At 35.7% G+C, this 18,080-nt stretch overlaps 1 protein-coding gene and 1 non-coding gene across 3 annotated transcripts; both read right to left on the bottom strand.

Annotated features, from left to right (window-relative positions):
* Positions 1 to 2,399: 2,399 nt before the first annotated feature.
* On the bottom strand, positions 2,400 to 16,335 carry LOC144443413 (BOS complex subunit NCLN-like). 2 transcript variants are annotated; one of them, XM_078132880.1, is made up of 14 exons: positions 16,079 to 16,335; positions 12,199 to 12,389; positions 11,433 to 11,580; positions 10,907 to 11,001; positions 10,413 to 10,496; positions 9,671 to 9,774; positions 8,856 to 8,944; positions 8,272 to 8,396; positions 7,874 to 8,064; positions 7,074 to 7,200; positions 6,458 to 6,621; positions 5,876 to 5,929; positions 5,135 to 5,213; positions 2,400 to 4,891 (listed from the first exon to the last, which is right to left on the bottom strand). In XM_078132880.1, exons 1-14 carry the CDS (start codon positions 16,254 to 16,256, stop codon positions 4,826 to 4,828), a joined length of 1,695 nt encoding a protein of 564 aa, XP_077989006.1. In that variant the 5' UTR covers positions 16,257 to 16,335; the 3' UTR covers positions 2,400 to 4,825. The 2 variants fall into 2 exon arrangements, with proteins under 2 accessions (XP_077989006.1, XP_077989007.1); XM_078132881.1 differs by having other exon boundaries at positions 11,433 to 11,577.
* A 633-nt stretch (positions 16,336 to 16,968) lies between these two features.
* Positions 16,969 to 17,039, bottom strand: Trnag-gcc (transfer RNA glycine (anticodon GCC)). The gene has a single exon. It is a non-coding gene; the product is annotated as a tRNA-Gly (tRNA).
* Between the last annotated feature and the right edge of the window lie 1,041 nt (positions 17,040 to 18,080).

Raw genomic sequence — 18,080 nt, 5'->3', positions numbered from 1 at the left:
TGTATTGTGCTCTGAATAAAATGTTTCCCTTGATAATATTAATTGATTTGTAACAGTTCAGCGATCTCTCGATCTCTCTCGATCTCTCTCTCTCTCTCTCTCTCTCTCTCTCTCTCTCTCTCTCTCTCTCTCTCTCTCTCTCTCTCTCTCTCTCTCTCTCTCTCTCTCTCTCTCTCTCTCTCTCTCTCTCTCTAATTAATTAGAAAAGTACTGTTTTAGCGAAAGTGGTGCATATCCTTGGACTGTAGTGATAATATGGAAAATATTGCAGAAATGTTCCAGTGATCAATTTAAACCTCTTTTTTTACTAGCGTATTTATAACCTCAAACAACCTCTAAGAAATATTGACATTTAAGTATTTAAACAAGTAATTGGTTTATTGTCACCGTAAAACGATAACAAGTTGGGACATGGCAGCAATGACAGATCTAAAGGAATGCTGTGACTTAGTGAACAATACAACACCGTGAGTGGAATGCAATATATTCGTAAGAAATACGTCTCTATATCATCATGAACGCTTTCTATCGCCCCAGTCAGTGTTAGTCAACATGAATTTACAAACATAGCATTACAAAATACAGACATGTAATGAAATGTCAACATCATGTGTTATTTTTGCATGTACTGGAATGAGAACGATACAAAATGGAAGATATGTACTTAATAGTTCCATACATGCCAGTGTATGTACAAGAAGTAACTACTTCAGTTATCTGAGGTTGCAGTGTAGGCTTTAACATCTCCCTACTAATAGTTATGATGATTGCAGTCTTCAAGGACTACTACAATTACTGTACACTATCTCTAGGGGGCGCTAGAATTAGCTGCATATATAAATTGACACCATTTTTCTGTCGTCAAATTTGACACTCTGAGCGAGTGTCGTTCCAACTTTCCCAAATATGTTTATTATGCCCAAAACGCAAGTAAAATATGATCGTACTATTTGATGTTCAAGTTGAAAAGAATGCAATGACTTATCATACTGGTATATTGAACAATTCTGGACTTGGACATTTTTCTGAGTAATACAACAGTTGCAATACTTAGTTTTCATTTACTTCTATCTTGACAACAGCTTACAATGGTGGGCCATTGAAATATTCTTTGAAGGTGCTAGTAAGAGGTATCTTCCGCGTCATGGCAAAAAAAAATTAGGTTAGTGAAAATATTTACATTGCATTGCACTTGGTGTGTCTGTCAATGTATGCCGAATGAAGATATAATATAATGTGGTATCAGAAAGGGTTCTTTCTTAGACTGGCAAGTTGTCTCTTGTTGTCCCTGTAAAGGAATACTTCAGAGACCCCACTATAAGCCTATGTTGGCCCTGTAAAGGAATACTTCAGAGGCCCACTATAAGCCTATGATGTCTCTGTAAAGGAATACTTCAGAGGCCCACTATAAGCCTATGATGTCTCTGTAAAGGAATACTTCAGAGGCCCACTATAAGCCTATGTTGTCTCTGTAAAGGAATACTTCAGAGGCCCACTATAAGCCTATGATGTCCCTGTAAAGGAATACTTCAGAGGCCCCACTACAAACCAATGATGTCTCTGTAAAGGAATACTTCAGAGGCCCCACTACAAGCCTATGTTGGCCCTGTAAAGGAATACTTCAGAGGCCCCACTACAAACCAATGATGTCTCTGTAAAGGAATACTTCAGAGGCCCCACTACAAACCAATGTTGTCCCTGTAAAGGAATACTTCAGAGCCCCCACTATAAGCCTATGTTGGCCCTGTAAAGGAATACTTCAGAGGCCCCACTACAAGCCTATGTTGGCCCTGTAAAGGAATACTTTAGAGGCCCCACTATAAACCTATGTTGTCCCTGTAAAGGAATACTTCAGAGGCCCCACTACAAACCTATGTTGGCCCTGTAAAGGAATACTAGTACTTCAGAGGCCCCACTACAAACCTATGTTGGCCCTGTAAAGGAATACTTCAGAGGCCCCACTACAAACCTATGTTGGCCCTGTAAAGGAATACTTCAGAGGCCCCACTATAAGCCTATGATGTCCCTGTAAAGGAATACTAGTACTTCAGATGCCCCACTACAAACCTATGTTGTCCCTGTAAAGGAATACTTCAGAGGCCCCACTACAAGCCTATGTTGTCCCGAAAGACACAAACAAGAATCAAGAGTTTCAATAGTTAAGTTACTTCAGTCCTGACACAAACCACATACCTTACATGTTTCATGTAGGGTCTGTGCACAAACCATAGACAGACACCATAGAGGGCTCCCCTCCACTATCTATGCATACACATACAAGAAATGAAGACATCACAACAAATGAAGAGAATGGTAATCACATATTTATTTGATCTAAAAAAGTGAAAAATAAATCATATCATGATGTGACAAGGTCAAAGTTCATATCTTAATCTACTGTCACATGTCACATATTACAAGACAAGATATAGATAATACACCAGTACTCTCTGATTGAGAAATAATGTTGTGTAACAGGGAACTTGCAAACCCGCCATATTGAATGTTGCATCATGGGAAAAGTGATAATAAATACTAATCAATTAGTATTGTAAACAATGTTGATACATTGTTTGTAACCACAAATAATCAATTCATAGTGACCCTGACAATTGTGGGAGGTTAATTTTATCAGTAGCTCCAGATTAGGTATTATGATAACCACAGATAATCCCATAGTCCTTTGCATCTGAGCATGCTGTCTGCATTGCAAGTTCCCTATTGTAAACTATTGTAATCTCTATTTCAAAAAATTCATATTTTTTTGTTGTTTTTTTCACATAGATCTAATAGATGTTATATCGATATCACTAAGTAAGTTGAAAGACAAAGATCTCATGTATTGAATTGCATTGTAGAAATGTGTAGCATGTAATAATACATTTTATTCTTATCCGGTATATCCATTGTCTCAGAAATATCTACAATCTTTATGTAATTTCACATTGAAATAGCAAGACTATCCTTTTTAACACATGGTTTATAACTTACATTGTAAACAAAGCTAGTTAGAAGTACTGATTTTAACCTAGATTTGGAATACAACAAAGACCATAGTTGTGTCTACAGTATATTACTTAGTTGTAGAGCGAGATCAAATGCATTGATTTCATTCATTTTTGCATATCAGAATAGAATTGGCAGCAATCTGAACAAAGGCGCAAGTGACATATGGGCCTTGGTAAGGAACTTCCAGTGATTATATTGATGATTGCTTGTATTGTTATAAAATTACACCAACAATAGAAACAGCTGACAATGTGTTTAATGAAAGTTGCCAAGCAAGGAATGTAAATCACTTCCGCCTATGTTTGGCTCGATACCAACTCTGTACTGATTGAAACCAGTGCAGTTTATCTAATTTAAAGATCCAAGTTTTTATTCAAGATAGTGAATTCACAAGGTATCTTTTCCTTTTCAGACACAACCAGATTGTTGGCGAAAAGATAACATGTTAGAACAACTCACAGACTGCATGCAAATCAGACAATTACTACCTTTGATCTACACATATTTCCATTTTAACCCTGTAATTTAGAGCCCCCAGTAGCTGTAATTAGAATTGTTTCTTGTGGTTGACTATCAAACACTTCACGAAAAACAGATATTCCGTTACTTGCTACTCTGATGTTCCAGTGATGACAAATAATGTTACTGCACTGCAGTGCCACGCCCGTTTCCAAATGTCGCAGTAAGCATTTACGTCTTATGGTTGTTGGTGGCTGCATGGTTAGTTCATGCACCTCGTACCACTGCAGTCTTGGTTCAAACCCACCCAGTGCTGGTTGGATTTGGTTACATGGAGGGAAATGTATAATTACTGACTCATGTATTAAATTAGGATTTTCATTCAAAGAGATTGCCAACACATCAGAGTTGCCTTGTAAAAGTACAATTTTTGATGAGGTACTAGTTTTTCTCCAGGGGTAATGAGATTCCCCCTACCAAGTATCCCAAACATTCCCATTTGCATGAATAGCAGGCAAGTTTGTGTACACTGAGATGTGATAACACTTTCTGTAGCAAGTAGACACAAAGTACTAAGTTATCTTTCAGAACACAATCACATGAAAAAATCAAAGTACAGCTACTGTGGCTTTATGGTGACTGTCAGTAATTATTCACTAAATCACTCATCTTATTGAAAGTCACATCAAATACACTGTTCTACAAACTGACATTGTCAGAGGAGAATTGAATGGAATCTTTTTAATTTCATTTCTTATATCATTCATTTTTTATGCATAAATCATAGAAACATGCATGAACATTTCATTATCCTTGGTTTACATATCCTTGTTTTATAAGTACAGTGGGTCTTTGCTAAGTGCACACAATGGGGTTAATACCAAAACGTATTTATCACTCGTTGCGGCCTAGTAAAGGTTAACTGTATGTGTGCTTCCATCAACAAACAATACCAAAACTATCATTAGCACCTGTTATAGCCTATCAAAGGTTTATGCGTGTGATTGAGGAACAAACAACACCAAAACTGTTATTATTGATGGTTATGGCCTAGCAGAGGTCTGCTGTATGTGTGTTGCCATCAACAATAGACCCTCCACCCACATGGAGGGTCTATGTATCAACAAACAATACCAAAACCATTCTTTTTGGACTGTTATTGCCTAGCAAAGGTCCAATGATTATACATGTACATATGCATCCACTGACAGCCATTGTTGATCCCACGGTTTCCCAACACAGTAAACAAGTTTTAGTCTGGAGGTATGTATATATCTGTACTGCTATGTTGTTGAAAACTGATAACCAAGGTAATTAATGTCATGTTGTTTCAGACCCAAGTCTTTGTTTGTATCTCCTATTGTTCCTTGACCTTGGCAGTTCTTGACATGTTTTTCAGGGTATCATACAGGAAGGAGAAGTTCTGTAAAACAGTCAACGAATAATAATGTCAGATAAAGCACAATAAGATTACAACAATGGTAGTCTTTAATTCCTGTTTGTTACTACCTGGACAACATTTTACAAATCTGAAAGTGACGGGTCAGGATTATGTGACAGACAACTGTCTGTGGAAATGTGTAAGCTTTGTAAAAAGATTTTTTAAAAAGTGAGAACAAAGTACACCAATAGGTGTGGTAGGTAATGATAGAGAAGTACAACTTACTGTAACAGCCAAATAAACTAATGCAAGGTAGGCAGCAATACCAAATGCCAGGAAGAGGTCAAATACAGCTGGTTTCACACTTAAACACAAAACAAAAAAATTACATTACTTTCAAATATGAACTGAGTCTGTGATGTCAAAGTTTGCATTATGAATGCAACTTGGTAAACTCTTTATCTTTACATCAAATCATAGATCCAGAGGAGATCCCTACACAACGACTTAGAGCTCTGGACAGTTTGTCACAACTTTTGATGATATTTCCGTTTTGTTTGGTAAACATGTAACTGGTATCTAAGATGTCTTTTCACAACACACCATATTTTGATTCAGAAGGTTTTGTCATTTCGCACACATGGGTCACAAAATGGTGCCCAAGATTTCATAAAGTGAGAGCTAAATTTGGTCATGGCCACTGATCATATCACAATGCACAAAGCTGTGAACAACATGTGTGTAAAAGAATTCTGCGTTCTTTAAAGGGGCTTCAAAGAACTTCACAGTAATGGTTAGGCCCAATTAACATCAATTTATCTTTTGAGAAAAACATTGCTATGTATGATACTATGAACCAATGTAGATTGCCAACTACTTGGAACTTAATTCAGACCCCAATTCATAGCACATTAGTGTTGAGGGCTATGTCTTTGAAAGTAGAAGACTTGTTAGGATCCCCACTACTTTTGTATTGGTTTATGATTCTAGCACAGCAATGGTGACAAAGACAAGAAACCGACTCACTTGTATGCAAACATGGTGAATGCAAGTCCATCATAGAAAGCAAACTCAGGGTCCCTATATAGAGTAGAGGAGAACACAAATCGTTAGAAAGCTATTTCATATCAATGCACTGACAAATCTCACTGAAGAAGACAGAGACATAAGGGTTAATAAATTGTTGATGTTGATATTTTTTATCAGCTTAGAAAGTGAACTTTGTGACAATAACTGACCATGTGTATTACTAGTAGTTATAAATAATTTGATGTCTTTTCTCAGCTTTGAAAGGGAATTTTACAGTAAATGTTTTGACAGTGAATTTTCTGACTAAATAATTGAACATACGTGTACGTATTTGGGAAATAGTTAAATGAAGCTATCTTATATCTCAACTTTGTAAATTTTGAACTAAAATGTCTGAGCATGAATACATATTCGTATCATTACTCAAGCCTTGGCAGTGAATTTTCTGACTAAAATATGGACATACACTGTACGAGAAATAGTTAAATGAAACTATCTTTTATGTCAACTCTGACGGTAAATTTTGAAGCAAGATATTTTTGAATACTATATGACTTTAATAGTAAATGATGTAACTACCTTTTATCAGCTTTGACAGTGAATTTTCTGACTTCTTTGAGGTATCTACTCATGCCTTGTTCTAATGTTTGTAAAAGATGATGATCTTTATTTATCAATGGTGCTGCTCTAGGGAAGGATACAATGTAATCTAACCATGATGCTACAAAGTCTCTATTCACTGCCTGGAAAGAGAGAAAAAAAGAAATAAACTCTGTTATTTTAATATCGAAAATATTATGTCATAATAATAGTAATGTTAGTTTTTATATAGTGCCTTTCCACACTGTACTCACTTCACAATTATTAACCCTGGTGCAGACCTATACAATACAACAGCCCTTCTACTTTCTGGGGAGAATACACTCCATTGCAGCCTTTGTAAGTACCCAGAATTAAAACAGCCACATCGCTACCTCTGTCCCACCATGTCCCCAGTTATACATGTAGTGTGACTACAGCATAACCTCTGTTTAAAACGTTAGCCAGTAAGTAACAAACAGCAGTGGCAAGTCTCAAACAGGCAACTTGTAGATTTCTAACCGACCACTCTAACCACTGAACAATCATGATTCCACACAAGTCATTGCATCACACAAACATAAACAGTCATTAGAAAACAATAGCCTGGACTTACCAATGCATCAGTAAACACATGCACTTCATCAGTTTGATTTCCATCATTAATGTTATAGATATATCTGGCGATGGCTTCTCCTATGATCTTAATATTACGACAAAGTTTATCAACATCTACAGATGACCTGCAAAATTACAAGAAAATTTACTTGATTAACTTAACAGTAAGTGTTGCCAGTGTTTGAACGTTATGGTGTTACACATTAAAGGAGAATAAGTGTGTAAAATCCAACTTGTTGGTGCTGGAGTTTTAAAGAGTTGATATCCTTACCTCAAGTTCCTACACATTGATTCTATCCATCGCTGCCTTCAATGGTAGCAACACTTACCCTATCACAGAGTTTACATCACACATTTGCTACTTTTTTTAAATGTATATTTAACATATTTAACATTCAGGGTGTTGATAATCATCAATTTATCAATAGAATACACTAGAAATATATTCTGTAAAATTACGATTATTCACAATTCCATCAAAGCTAGTGCAGCGTATACATGTATATACAAAGTTAGTAGTTGGTATGTCAACCAGTGACCAGAGTTCCTGTAAATGCCTTCCCAACATTTGTTCTATTGACAGAAATTTTGCCAAACAGAAATGTAATTCACATTCATATAATTTAGGACCAAATCTACCCTTAAATAAATTGTTATCATTTTAGTATTCAAATGTTATGGTGTTACTACAAATCCAATATGGCCCCCTACTGAATGCAGTGTTGTCTTGGAAACCTCATCTGGAAGCAGTGGAGGGGGGATTATTACAGCAATGCCGCATAGGAATTTTATCCTTACCTATCATCAGCTATGGTATTCCTATGCAGACTTTTATGACTCTGTAGATGTGACAATGTACCAGCTGGTAATCTTTTAATACTGAATCTCTCATGTTCCCAAGCCAACAGATCATCAGCTAGGTTGATTTTCTTGTGAACCATAGTGAAATTGACACTGGGATATAAAGCACTGGCTACTGATTTGATTTCCTGGGAGGAATCATGGTAAAAAAAAAAAACTAAAGTCAATTGTCTGCAAAACACAACTGTATGTACTGAATCAGAACATCAAATTTGCCTTTTGGCACTACTGCACCTCAGAACCTGCTAATAATAATGTTGAATAGCAACCCTAGTGGCCAAACAATAAAATCTTTCATCTTCCCACTAACCAGGCTATGACATGTTCAATTTTACCTCTATTACTGCATAGGGTACTGAGCCTTCTTTTGGAGGTTTGGACACATGTACAAATATAGAATCACCAGATCCAATGGAATCAAGACACAATACGTAGGACACATCTGATAATAAACTGGAATCTGGAAAGAAATTATTTGATGTAAGTATTTAGTTAGTGTCATCTGATACATACAGCTGTTTCTACATTATCTGATACATACGGCTATTTCTACATTATCTGACACATATGACTGTTTCTACATTATCTGGTACATACAGCTGTTTCTACATTATCCGATATATATGACTGTTTCTACATTATCTGGAACATAAAGCTGTTTCTACATTATCTGATACATACGGCTGTTTCTACATTATCTGGTACATCATGTCATAGAACTATTTCTACATTATCTGGTTTCTACATTATTTGGTACATACGACTATTTCTACATTACCTGGTTTCTACATGACTTACCTGCTGTTTCTACGTTATCTGGTATATAAGTCTATTTCTACATCATCTGGTACATACAACTGTTCTATATTATTTGGTACATACAACTATTTCTACATTACCTGGTTTCTACATTACTTACCTGCTGTTTCTACGTTATCTTCAATCCACTTCTTGGTACCTTGGTAGTTGAACTTACCACCCCCAGACAGAAGAAATAATAAATTAAATCTTTGGCATTAAGGAAAGTTATTTTGATGGCTTGTATGACATCGGATGTTGTTGAAGTGCCAGAATATAGAGATTTGTTTTATTCCTATATGCTGCATCATGTACACAACTACCTTTGTTGTTTGCATTGGTATTGATACAACAATGATATGGAAATAGTACTACAATACTACAGCACTATGTTGCTAAATTACTGCAACACTATGTTGCTAAATTACTACAACACTATGCTACTAAATTACTGCAACACTATGCTACTAAATTATTGCAACTGTATGTAATGACTAAATTACTGAAGTTTATAATTCCTAAATTACTACAGTACTATACATTGTATGTTACAACATTACTACAACACTATGTACGTTACTATATTGCTGCAACATGTAGTCTGTAAGATACAACATTCATAACACATTATATCACTCATATAGTGTAGAACCACGATATGGCTGAATAACATGATGTATCTTATAGTCTATATCCCTTTATGTTACTAGATTACTGCAATCCTACATGTTACTAAACTATGTTACTATGTTACAAAATTACTACATAAATTGTTCCTAAATTTACTGCAGCACTGACTGCCTCTGCATATCTTAGTATTATAATGTATAGCAGCACTACATGTATATACAGTGACACTAGCAGTAACACTGTGTTAATGGTATGTTTGGTTGGTTGTTACTGTAAAATTTGCCAGCTGAATACCACAAAGGATACTTTGCATGAGTTCTGGAACTTGTATAAAGTTTGGAAAAGAGTCTGGATAACTCTAATAACGCCACAACACCACTACCATTGGAATCAGCACCAAATGATAAATGCTGTAAATGAAGAAAACAATAAGAGAATCTTGTAAGTCAAAATCAAGCTCTATATAGGAAGTGTAAAACATAAACAACAAGTTCTCTAATATTTCCAGACGTAGTAATTTTTATTTCCATTATACAAAATGGTCCTCTAATTTACTCATATCGAAATCGATCATAAACAAATGTAAGATAGCAAAATGGAGGACTGAGTCTCAGAAGAGAACTAACATGCTTTGTCATCTTCAGGTATATGAACATCAAATCTGTTTACAAAGGCAGTGCGGGAAAGACTTGTTTACATACACGATTGAAGTAACTCTCAAAATTAGACGACTTCCTTGACCCTTTCTCAATGAATACTCTAATCCTGGAAATTTTCGCTAAACCTTCAGAATTATTTTCACTTATTTCGTTGGAAAATAAAAACACACATACAAATGTAGTAGTGACTAAAATACCTTCTTGCACATAAACACAATGTACCAATCTGGTAATTAGTAAAAATTAGTCTTTGAGAACTAGTTGAAGACTGTAAAATTGCAAAATTTCTTGTCGAAAAAATATCGGGGTTTACAGCAATCTCTTCTCCACACAACATATTGATGCCAACAACACTATCACAGTTTGTGACTAATTTAATGACTACTTACTGGGGCAACACCAAATGTGTCATAGTGTGTAACAATGGCTATTGTTGGCAGCTGGTCTTCTATACCAAGACCTGATAATTTACCCTAGTAAAGAAAGCGACAGAAAACAATGTTAGAGTTTATAGATGTGAAGTACACAGTCAGCAGATACTTCGCTATTTTTAGAGTCACATGTTACATTAAAGATTTGTCATCAATTTCACATTTTATTTTGAGACACATTTTTTTACATGTGTGTTTTCATATGTACATAGAAATACATGTCTTGTAGCTGATGATGATTGACAACTGTTCAAAAACCAAACTTCAGTTATTATCATTGTGTATAGATTTATTCATCTTTTCCCCCAGTTTTGCATTTTATATTTTAGCCCTGTTTATTTTTACTAGATCATAATACCTTTGCCCAGCACTGTGCGATGTGTCATAATATGTATTACAATAGAACAGTACTAAATATAACACAAGATTTCTGTAAAAGTTTGAAACATTACCTGAATACTAAATATTGGCATATCTTTGACAACTTTGGCTTGGGGACCATTGACTACCATCTGAAAACCATTGGCATACACAGCACTCAACAGAGCTGAAAAGGTGATAACAAACACATTGCCTACTGTGTCAAATCATGGAAAACTGGCGGCGACTGTAGTTGCTTGCAAGGGAAAATGCTGAGTGATGCTAACTTGTAAGCTGCTTGAGATTTAATGCAATGTTTACCTATGTAAATTCCAAAAATCGAAGGAGATGATTGGCTGAAAGAGCATGTATGCAAATTGACCTGTAGACCCCAAGCCGGCAGTTCCCCTCGATTTGAAACCAGTTAAACTTTAACTTTGCCGTAATACAATGTCAGTACACAGATAAATGTAGATCTCACTGATTAACTCAATTTTCAATCTTCAACTGAAAACCTTGTCTTGAATACTTTATAAGAACATCCCAATCAACCATAAAAACCAATCTGCCATGTAGTTTTAGAATTTATTTTACCATAAATGTCATTTTTGCACCTACCTTCAGTAGCTGAGGCAGCCTGGTCACTGTTAACAGCACTTTGTATTGAATCATAGATTTCTAGTAACTTTTCATCTTCATATGCAAAGTATATTGGTACATTGGTCTGTTCAGCCAATAACTGGGGTTCCATCTCAAGCCAGTTCTGCTGAGATATTGAGAACACATTCATTTATAAATTGTGCATTATATAAATTGTGCAATATATTACCTCCTATTATTCAAGTTTCTAAATCTACCTCACATTTAAAAAAAAATATGATTTTGAATATTGCTTTATAACTAGCAGCTCTATTCAAAGCTATCTCTGTACTTTAGAATTACTTGGATTTAAATACCCTATTAGCAAGCATTGTTCTGAGATATTGATATCTTGGTATGACATCTGGTGGCAGTCTTCTGAAACCATTCTGACTTAGGACACCTACAGGTCTCGTGAAACTCTACTGACTTAGAGCACTTATAAATCTCACAAAACCAACCCGATCGGTTAGGAAAGTGGTCTTTTGAAAACCCTCTGACTTCAGACATTTCTTTTGAAACCCTCCTGAAACAGTTCTGACTAAGGACATGTATAGGTGGTCTGCACTGATGATTTTATTCTGAATACAAGAATGCTTATCTCCATGACATTTGCATTGCATGTGGAAACATAATGTCATCCCAAGCCAAGAGTACCTGAGATAGATCGCCTATACATTAACAGAGCTTACCATCCTCCAACAATGTATTATACTACACAAGTGAGTAAAGCCATGGTACTAACCTCAAGTTCCTCTTGTGAGATAGAATTAAGAGATGGTGGAATGAGTACGAGTAATGCCCCTGCTGCTTGTTCTAGTAATTCTCTATACCGTTCAATACTTAAGTCTGTTAGTCTTGTGATGATACAGCGTCTTGTAGCTACTGAAGAATCAATAGGTCTGGCTTCCATGTTGACAAGAGCATTGCGACATCCTGAAGACACAAACAACAATAAAGCATGTATATACATGATGTACACAGGTATACTGAAAATAGTCAGTGTTTTTGCTAAGGGTGATAAGCAGGTAAAATCTGCCAGAGGTCACTGGCATTTTACAGGGGTCCCCACCAAAATTATGGTACTACATGATACAGAAACTTTTGCAAGTTTTACCAGCTTTCCTTCTCTGCTACCAGAGTTTCCATACCTTAGTGTTGATGAAATCATGGCATATTGACTGTTCTAGCATATCACTCCTGTTGATGCACACATTTGATGACATTAAAAGTTGTCTACTGGTGTTGTTAGCACGGGTTATGTCATAATCATATCTTCACTTTTTTATATACATATACTAAATCATGTCATTGAATCACTGACCTAATATCATGCCTAAATGCAAGGTTTTAGTTCTGCAAACAGAAACTAATGGTAGGATATGTGTCAATATGTAGAATATCATCTGTAGGATATCTTTTAAATATGCAGTAATCAATCTCATTACCTGAAAACATATAAACTCAACATATATGGCATGCCCCTCTTTTACAGTATCCTAAAAAGTACAGTAACTAGGTTATCAATGCATCATTTTCACATACTGTGTACTGTTCCTCAGAACAGCAACAAAGAGCTGTATTAGCTTGAATGTTATACATATTCAGTTAGTTAGAGCATATCAAATGCACATTACATGGGCATTTGCATTGTATCATTGATTACAGAATTTATTTATTCATGTGACTACACATGAAAGTTATATTCTATGAATTTAAATTCATCATTATTAAATTTTTAAAATGTACACTGTTTAGTATCTAAGTTGTACCATAGACAATAAGGGGATACAATTGTAAGAAAATAAAGAATCACAAACATATACATGTAGATATATGCAATGAAGTCACAAATGAGACTATGATGAACAGAAGTGATTACAGAAAATGTAGTCTCATGTGCTTTTTAAACTCTCAACAATTCTGTGTTCAATTTCTGTTTTACATTACTTAGAAGTTCTTGTATTAAGCACACTCTGCTGGGAGTCACTTTGTTATAAATAAATCAAGTGGAGGTCATTAAATTGAAACTATAATATGAACCATCAGAATTTTGGAAATACATTCATAGTGATAGCCACCATTTACAATGTACAAAGACACTTCAGCAGACTACATCTATAAATAGTCAGAGTCTAGCAATGCCATTAGAATATAAATGAATCTGTACATAATTCTAGCTGACAATATCTGAATAGCTGACACACAGTATTCTTGGCAACTTGATTCCCACATGTGCTTTTCACATCAATGTACTGCCATTCCATACATAACTATGTGTGGGTGTTTACCCGATGTATCTATAATATGTATACGAGACATGAATGACCATATAACTACAATGCAGCTGCAATTCAATGCATCTGGATATAATTCATGTTCATGTAAAATTAACGATGAATCAATTGATCTGTATAACGTATACATGTAAATTTCTACATGATGTAATAAACTAACACAATATTGATGAACTCACAGTACCACCATCAGAGAGACAGAAGGACTACTATGATGTAGTGCAGCTATCAAATACTGATTACTGATACACATGTAGGAGCAGTTTGACACCGTCAGTAATCCCAAAACACTTGGCATGTGCCAGAGTACAGCTACATTGCTGTATATACTTATTTTATTTGGGAAATTACATTTACAAAATTTCATTACTAACACATTCATAGCTATAAATGCATTCACTGCATGTTTGTGAATGGACTTATTTTTCAATGAATTATTGCAATGGAGATTTTCATGTTACAATTCATGACTAATTTGATACACATTACATGCACATGATAAATATAAAATCAGGAAATGAAATTTTAAATTGGCCGAGGTAAATACTTTGGACATATTCTGCCCTTTGGTTGATCATACACCATGTGTGAGTGTGAGGGCGAGTGGTGGAAGAAATATCTTCTTAGGCACACCTAGGAAACTATGGACATGTTCAGTTCTTTGGTTGATGTAGACAATGCCATGTGTGCGTGCGTGCATCACTGTGTGTATGTCTGAGGATGGGGGAGGGAGAAATATCTTGCTAGGCTCACCAAAGGTACTATATTCTGTCTGGTTGACCCATAGAATTTGTGTTTCTGTGTACGAGGGTGGAGCACTTGGCTTCTTATGCTGCTATGCACACCTGTACTAGGGAACTATGGACATATTCTATCTTTCGGTTGATCAGGGGAAGAGGTGTAACCAAATTTCAACATGTAATTTTTTTCACAGAGGTTTCATCATTTGATCATTTATATAACTCTGGCTGAAACATCTGCCTTGGACATCCATGACTAGTAGTAGTAGTGGCAGTAGTGGTAGTAGTAGTAGTAGTAGTAGTAGTAGTAGTAGTCGTAGTAGTAGTCGTAGTAGTAGTAGTTGTTGTAGTAGTAGTAGTAGTAGTGACTATGCAGTATTCTGTCTTTGGTGACCATAATTTTTCTGATTTAGGTAATTTTCAACCAAAAATTTTTGATTCCAATACTCTACATTTCATAGTTTTAAGCCATGTTAGACTTTTGTTCTATCCGATCAGAATCTTCATATACATCTCTTGCAATGTATCAGGTTTTTGTTAAGTGTTTGTTATCATTCTAGATATTGAGAGAGAGGAAGACATCAAAGCATTCAGAAAACTGTTGATATTGTATTGTAACATTTTAGTTTACTGTCTCTTCTATAGAAAATGAGTATCATTTCCTGTTGTGTTGTCCTTGTAGAGGAATTGAGAAGAAATTCCTCCCAAGATGTATTTTTAGAAACCCTTCTGATAAACTTTTATGGCTGATAAGCTCACAAAATGTCAGATGAACTTACATGTTTCAATTGTGATGTTTTCAAAATGAGAATGTATTTTCATTATCATTGTTTTATGTACCATGTACGTTCAGTGGCCAAGTCCTTGTTTGCAACTCGATAAATTGCAAAAGATTAATAAAATGCGTAAAATGTTTGTTATTACGTACAATAACAAACTCTTTATATATATTTTTTTATCTTTCACAATGTATTCAGTTACAAAGACAGACTTGGTCAATGTTGTTTCAAATTGATTTTCCGAGTAGGACATCATGATAAATTTCATTTATAAATTAAAACCCCCAAAATAAATACCCAAGCCTCATATATATGGCCACTTTAATGTGTTTTTTCGACCGATCAGTGATTATTAATATTATTTTCAGACACACAATACCAATTTCTTTTTATATTTGAGACTGTTACTAGTGTTAGTAATTAAATTACAAGAATGGAATAATGAAATAACGAAATAATTGACAAAGCAGAAGACACGAATCAATCAGCACCACTCCACAGTAGCATGGTCTTTGTTAGCTCTACTTGTATGGGTGTGTAGTGCATAGTGCAGTGTGGGGGGGGGGGTCGTGTGACAACAGTCAGAATTGAGTCACGGACACACACACACACACACACACATACACACATCATGCAAGCAGAGCTGCAGAGCTTGGCCTTTGTTATACAAATGTAACGTTTGGTATCAAGTTGATCGTGATTATGAATAAATCGGCATATACTCGAGGTATTCTTCGCGTCAGAAAATGCCACGATGTGTTGTTGATTTTCATGTTGGAGAATGCAATAAATATGTCTGACCCACTAACCGTAAGGTGATCCATGCAAATCGTACTGCTGCATTCGAAAAACTGTGAACTCGTGTGCTGCATCCACTACTGGAACGCACGGTGATATCAAGATCAAAACTGGGACAAAAAAGAGAAATGATAGCGGGAAACTCCCCTTGAACATTTCAAACACTTCGTTGGCTTCATCAAACAACATCTTGTATGAATGTACCGACAAAGCGAACGTAAAACAAGAGTCACAAATAATTCGCTTCGTTTCACGTTTTCGCCTGTACGGTTGATGAGCTTGATCGACCCGGAAGAAGTTTTTATTTGTTGTGCATTGTGGGTATATGAACGGCGCCCTCGAGTTTGTTGAACACGTGGGTGCACCACGTTGAGGTTAAAAAAAAGTAAACAGGGACATTTATGAAGCGTAAAAGTCATAACTCCACATTATATTGTAGGATACATCATATTAGGATATCATATGAAAACATTTTACGGTGGTACGAAGCCCTTATATACATAACTCTCGTATACAGAGAGCCAAGGAAAACAAAATAACGGTGTTTTCAGATTTTTGTGTTGTTCAGGAAATAGTTTATACTTATAGAGTTCACCGAACAACGAATAGGCCACAAAAAGTTTTGCCTTCGATTTGGGAGAAAATCTAATTCAAGAGAAGTAATCTTCACTTTCGTTTATATTATTAATGGATCTGAGGAAACCGAGACTAGATCAACGTAATTTTAAACGGGTCGTTGACTTTTCACCTTTGCTATTTATGTTAATATGAATAAAACAAGAAAATGAGATGCTGACTGTATATAGAATAAAATGAACTTGTCATTTGATAATCCATATATTTGATGTGTTGATGTCATTTGATGCGACGAATATATTATTATGGCAGATAAAAAGGTAGATGCATTGGCCGGGAATCGAACCCGGGCCTCCCGCGTGGCAGGCGAGAATTCTACCACTGAACCACCAATGCTCACATGGAGATCATCAAGTTGGCAAAAGACTTATTGGTTTGAAAATATGTGTGGGTCACGAAAGACTGGTATATTTGATTTAAATGTGACAGATTTATGACTTTCAGAGCTAAATTGTCACAAACATCCTGTTAATTTTAATCTAATAAAAACCAGTATTAGAGAAAGGCGGCTCATTAGAGCTGAAACAGTTAACCAACAAATTTTGTATATTCTAAATTTGATGCTGGTTGAAGATGAATTCATTGTTCAACAAATGTCTAGGAATAGTCACAGAATTGTTTGGAAATGAGAAGAAAGAAACCCACCGTTGTTATATATAATCCATTGAATGTATGATGACCAGTTTCATAATTGTGATTCTGAATACGATCACTATACTGTATACAGGTATCACATTCAGTACACTGACTGCAAACAACGTAGTCCTCCTGTGGTAAGGGGTAGACCATTCGATATCCTGGGGGGGGGGGCTTGGAAGATTGGTGGAGAGTCATTATTTTTTGCCCACCTGCTTGCCTGAGAATTTTTTTTTCTCCTTCGCCTATGCTGGCAACTTTTTTGTCTTTGCTTCTTTGAGATATGCGGATTTTTTTTACATCAATGTTGAACACCTACATTTGTTGCCACAATTTTCTGTTTGGTTTTCGCACACGGTAATACAGAGAGTAAAAAGATGCTGTTCTATCACACACATATTTTATTTAGAAAACTACATATTTCATACATGTTTGACTTTCAATTAAATAAACATCATTGACAGTTTTTATGCCATGGTATGATGACACACTGAAAATACAAATCGGAAACTTGATTGGTGAGCTCAAACATTCAGATAGACCGGTCAGTTTCTCCAGCTTGGGGGATAGGGGGGGGGGGGGGGGGCGGTGTCAGTGTTTTTTTCCATTGGGCCAACAAAAAGTCACTGACCCCCGTGAATAAAGTTTCATAGTATCTGACAGGAAGCTGTAGAGGGAAGAGCTTTGAGACTGTCCACCTCTTGTGTGTGAAGGGGGGGGTCTAGGATTTGAAACTGGAAT

This window comes from Glandiceps talaboti, chromosome 12 (genome assembly GCF_964340395.1).
Source record: "Glandiceps talaboti chromosome 12, keGlaTala1.1, whole genome shotgun sequence".
Lineage (NCBI taxonomy): Eukaryota > Metazoa > Hemichordata > Enteropneusta > Spengelidae > Glandiceps > Glandiceps talaboti.
Note: the sequence above shows the minus strand (reverse complement) of the source record. Positions and strands in the feature narration are given on the sequence as shown.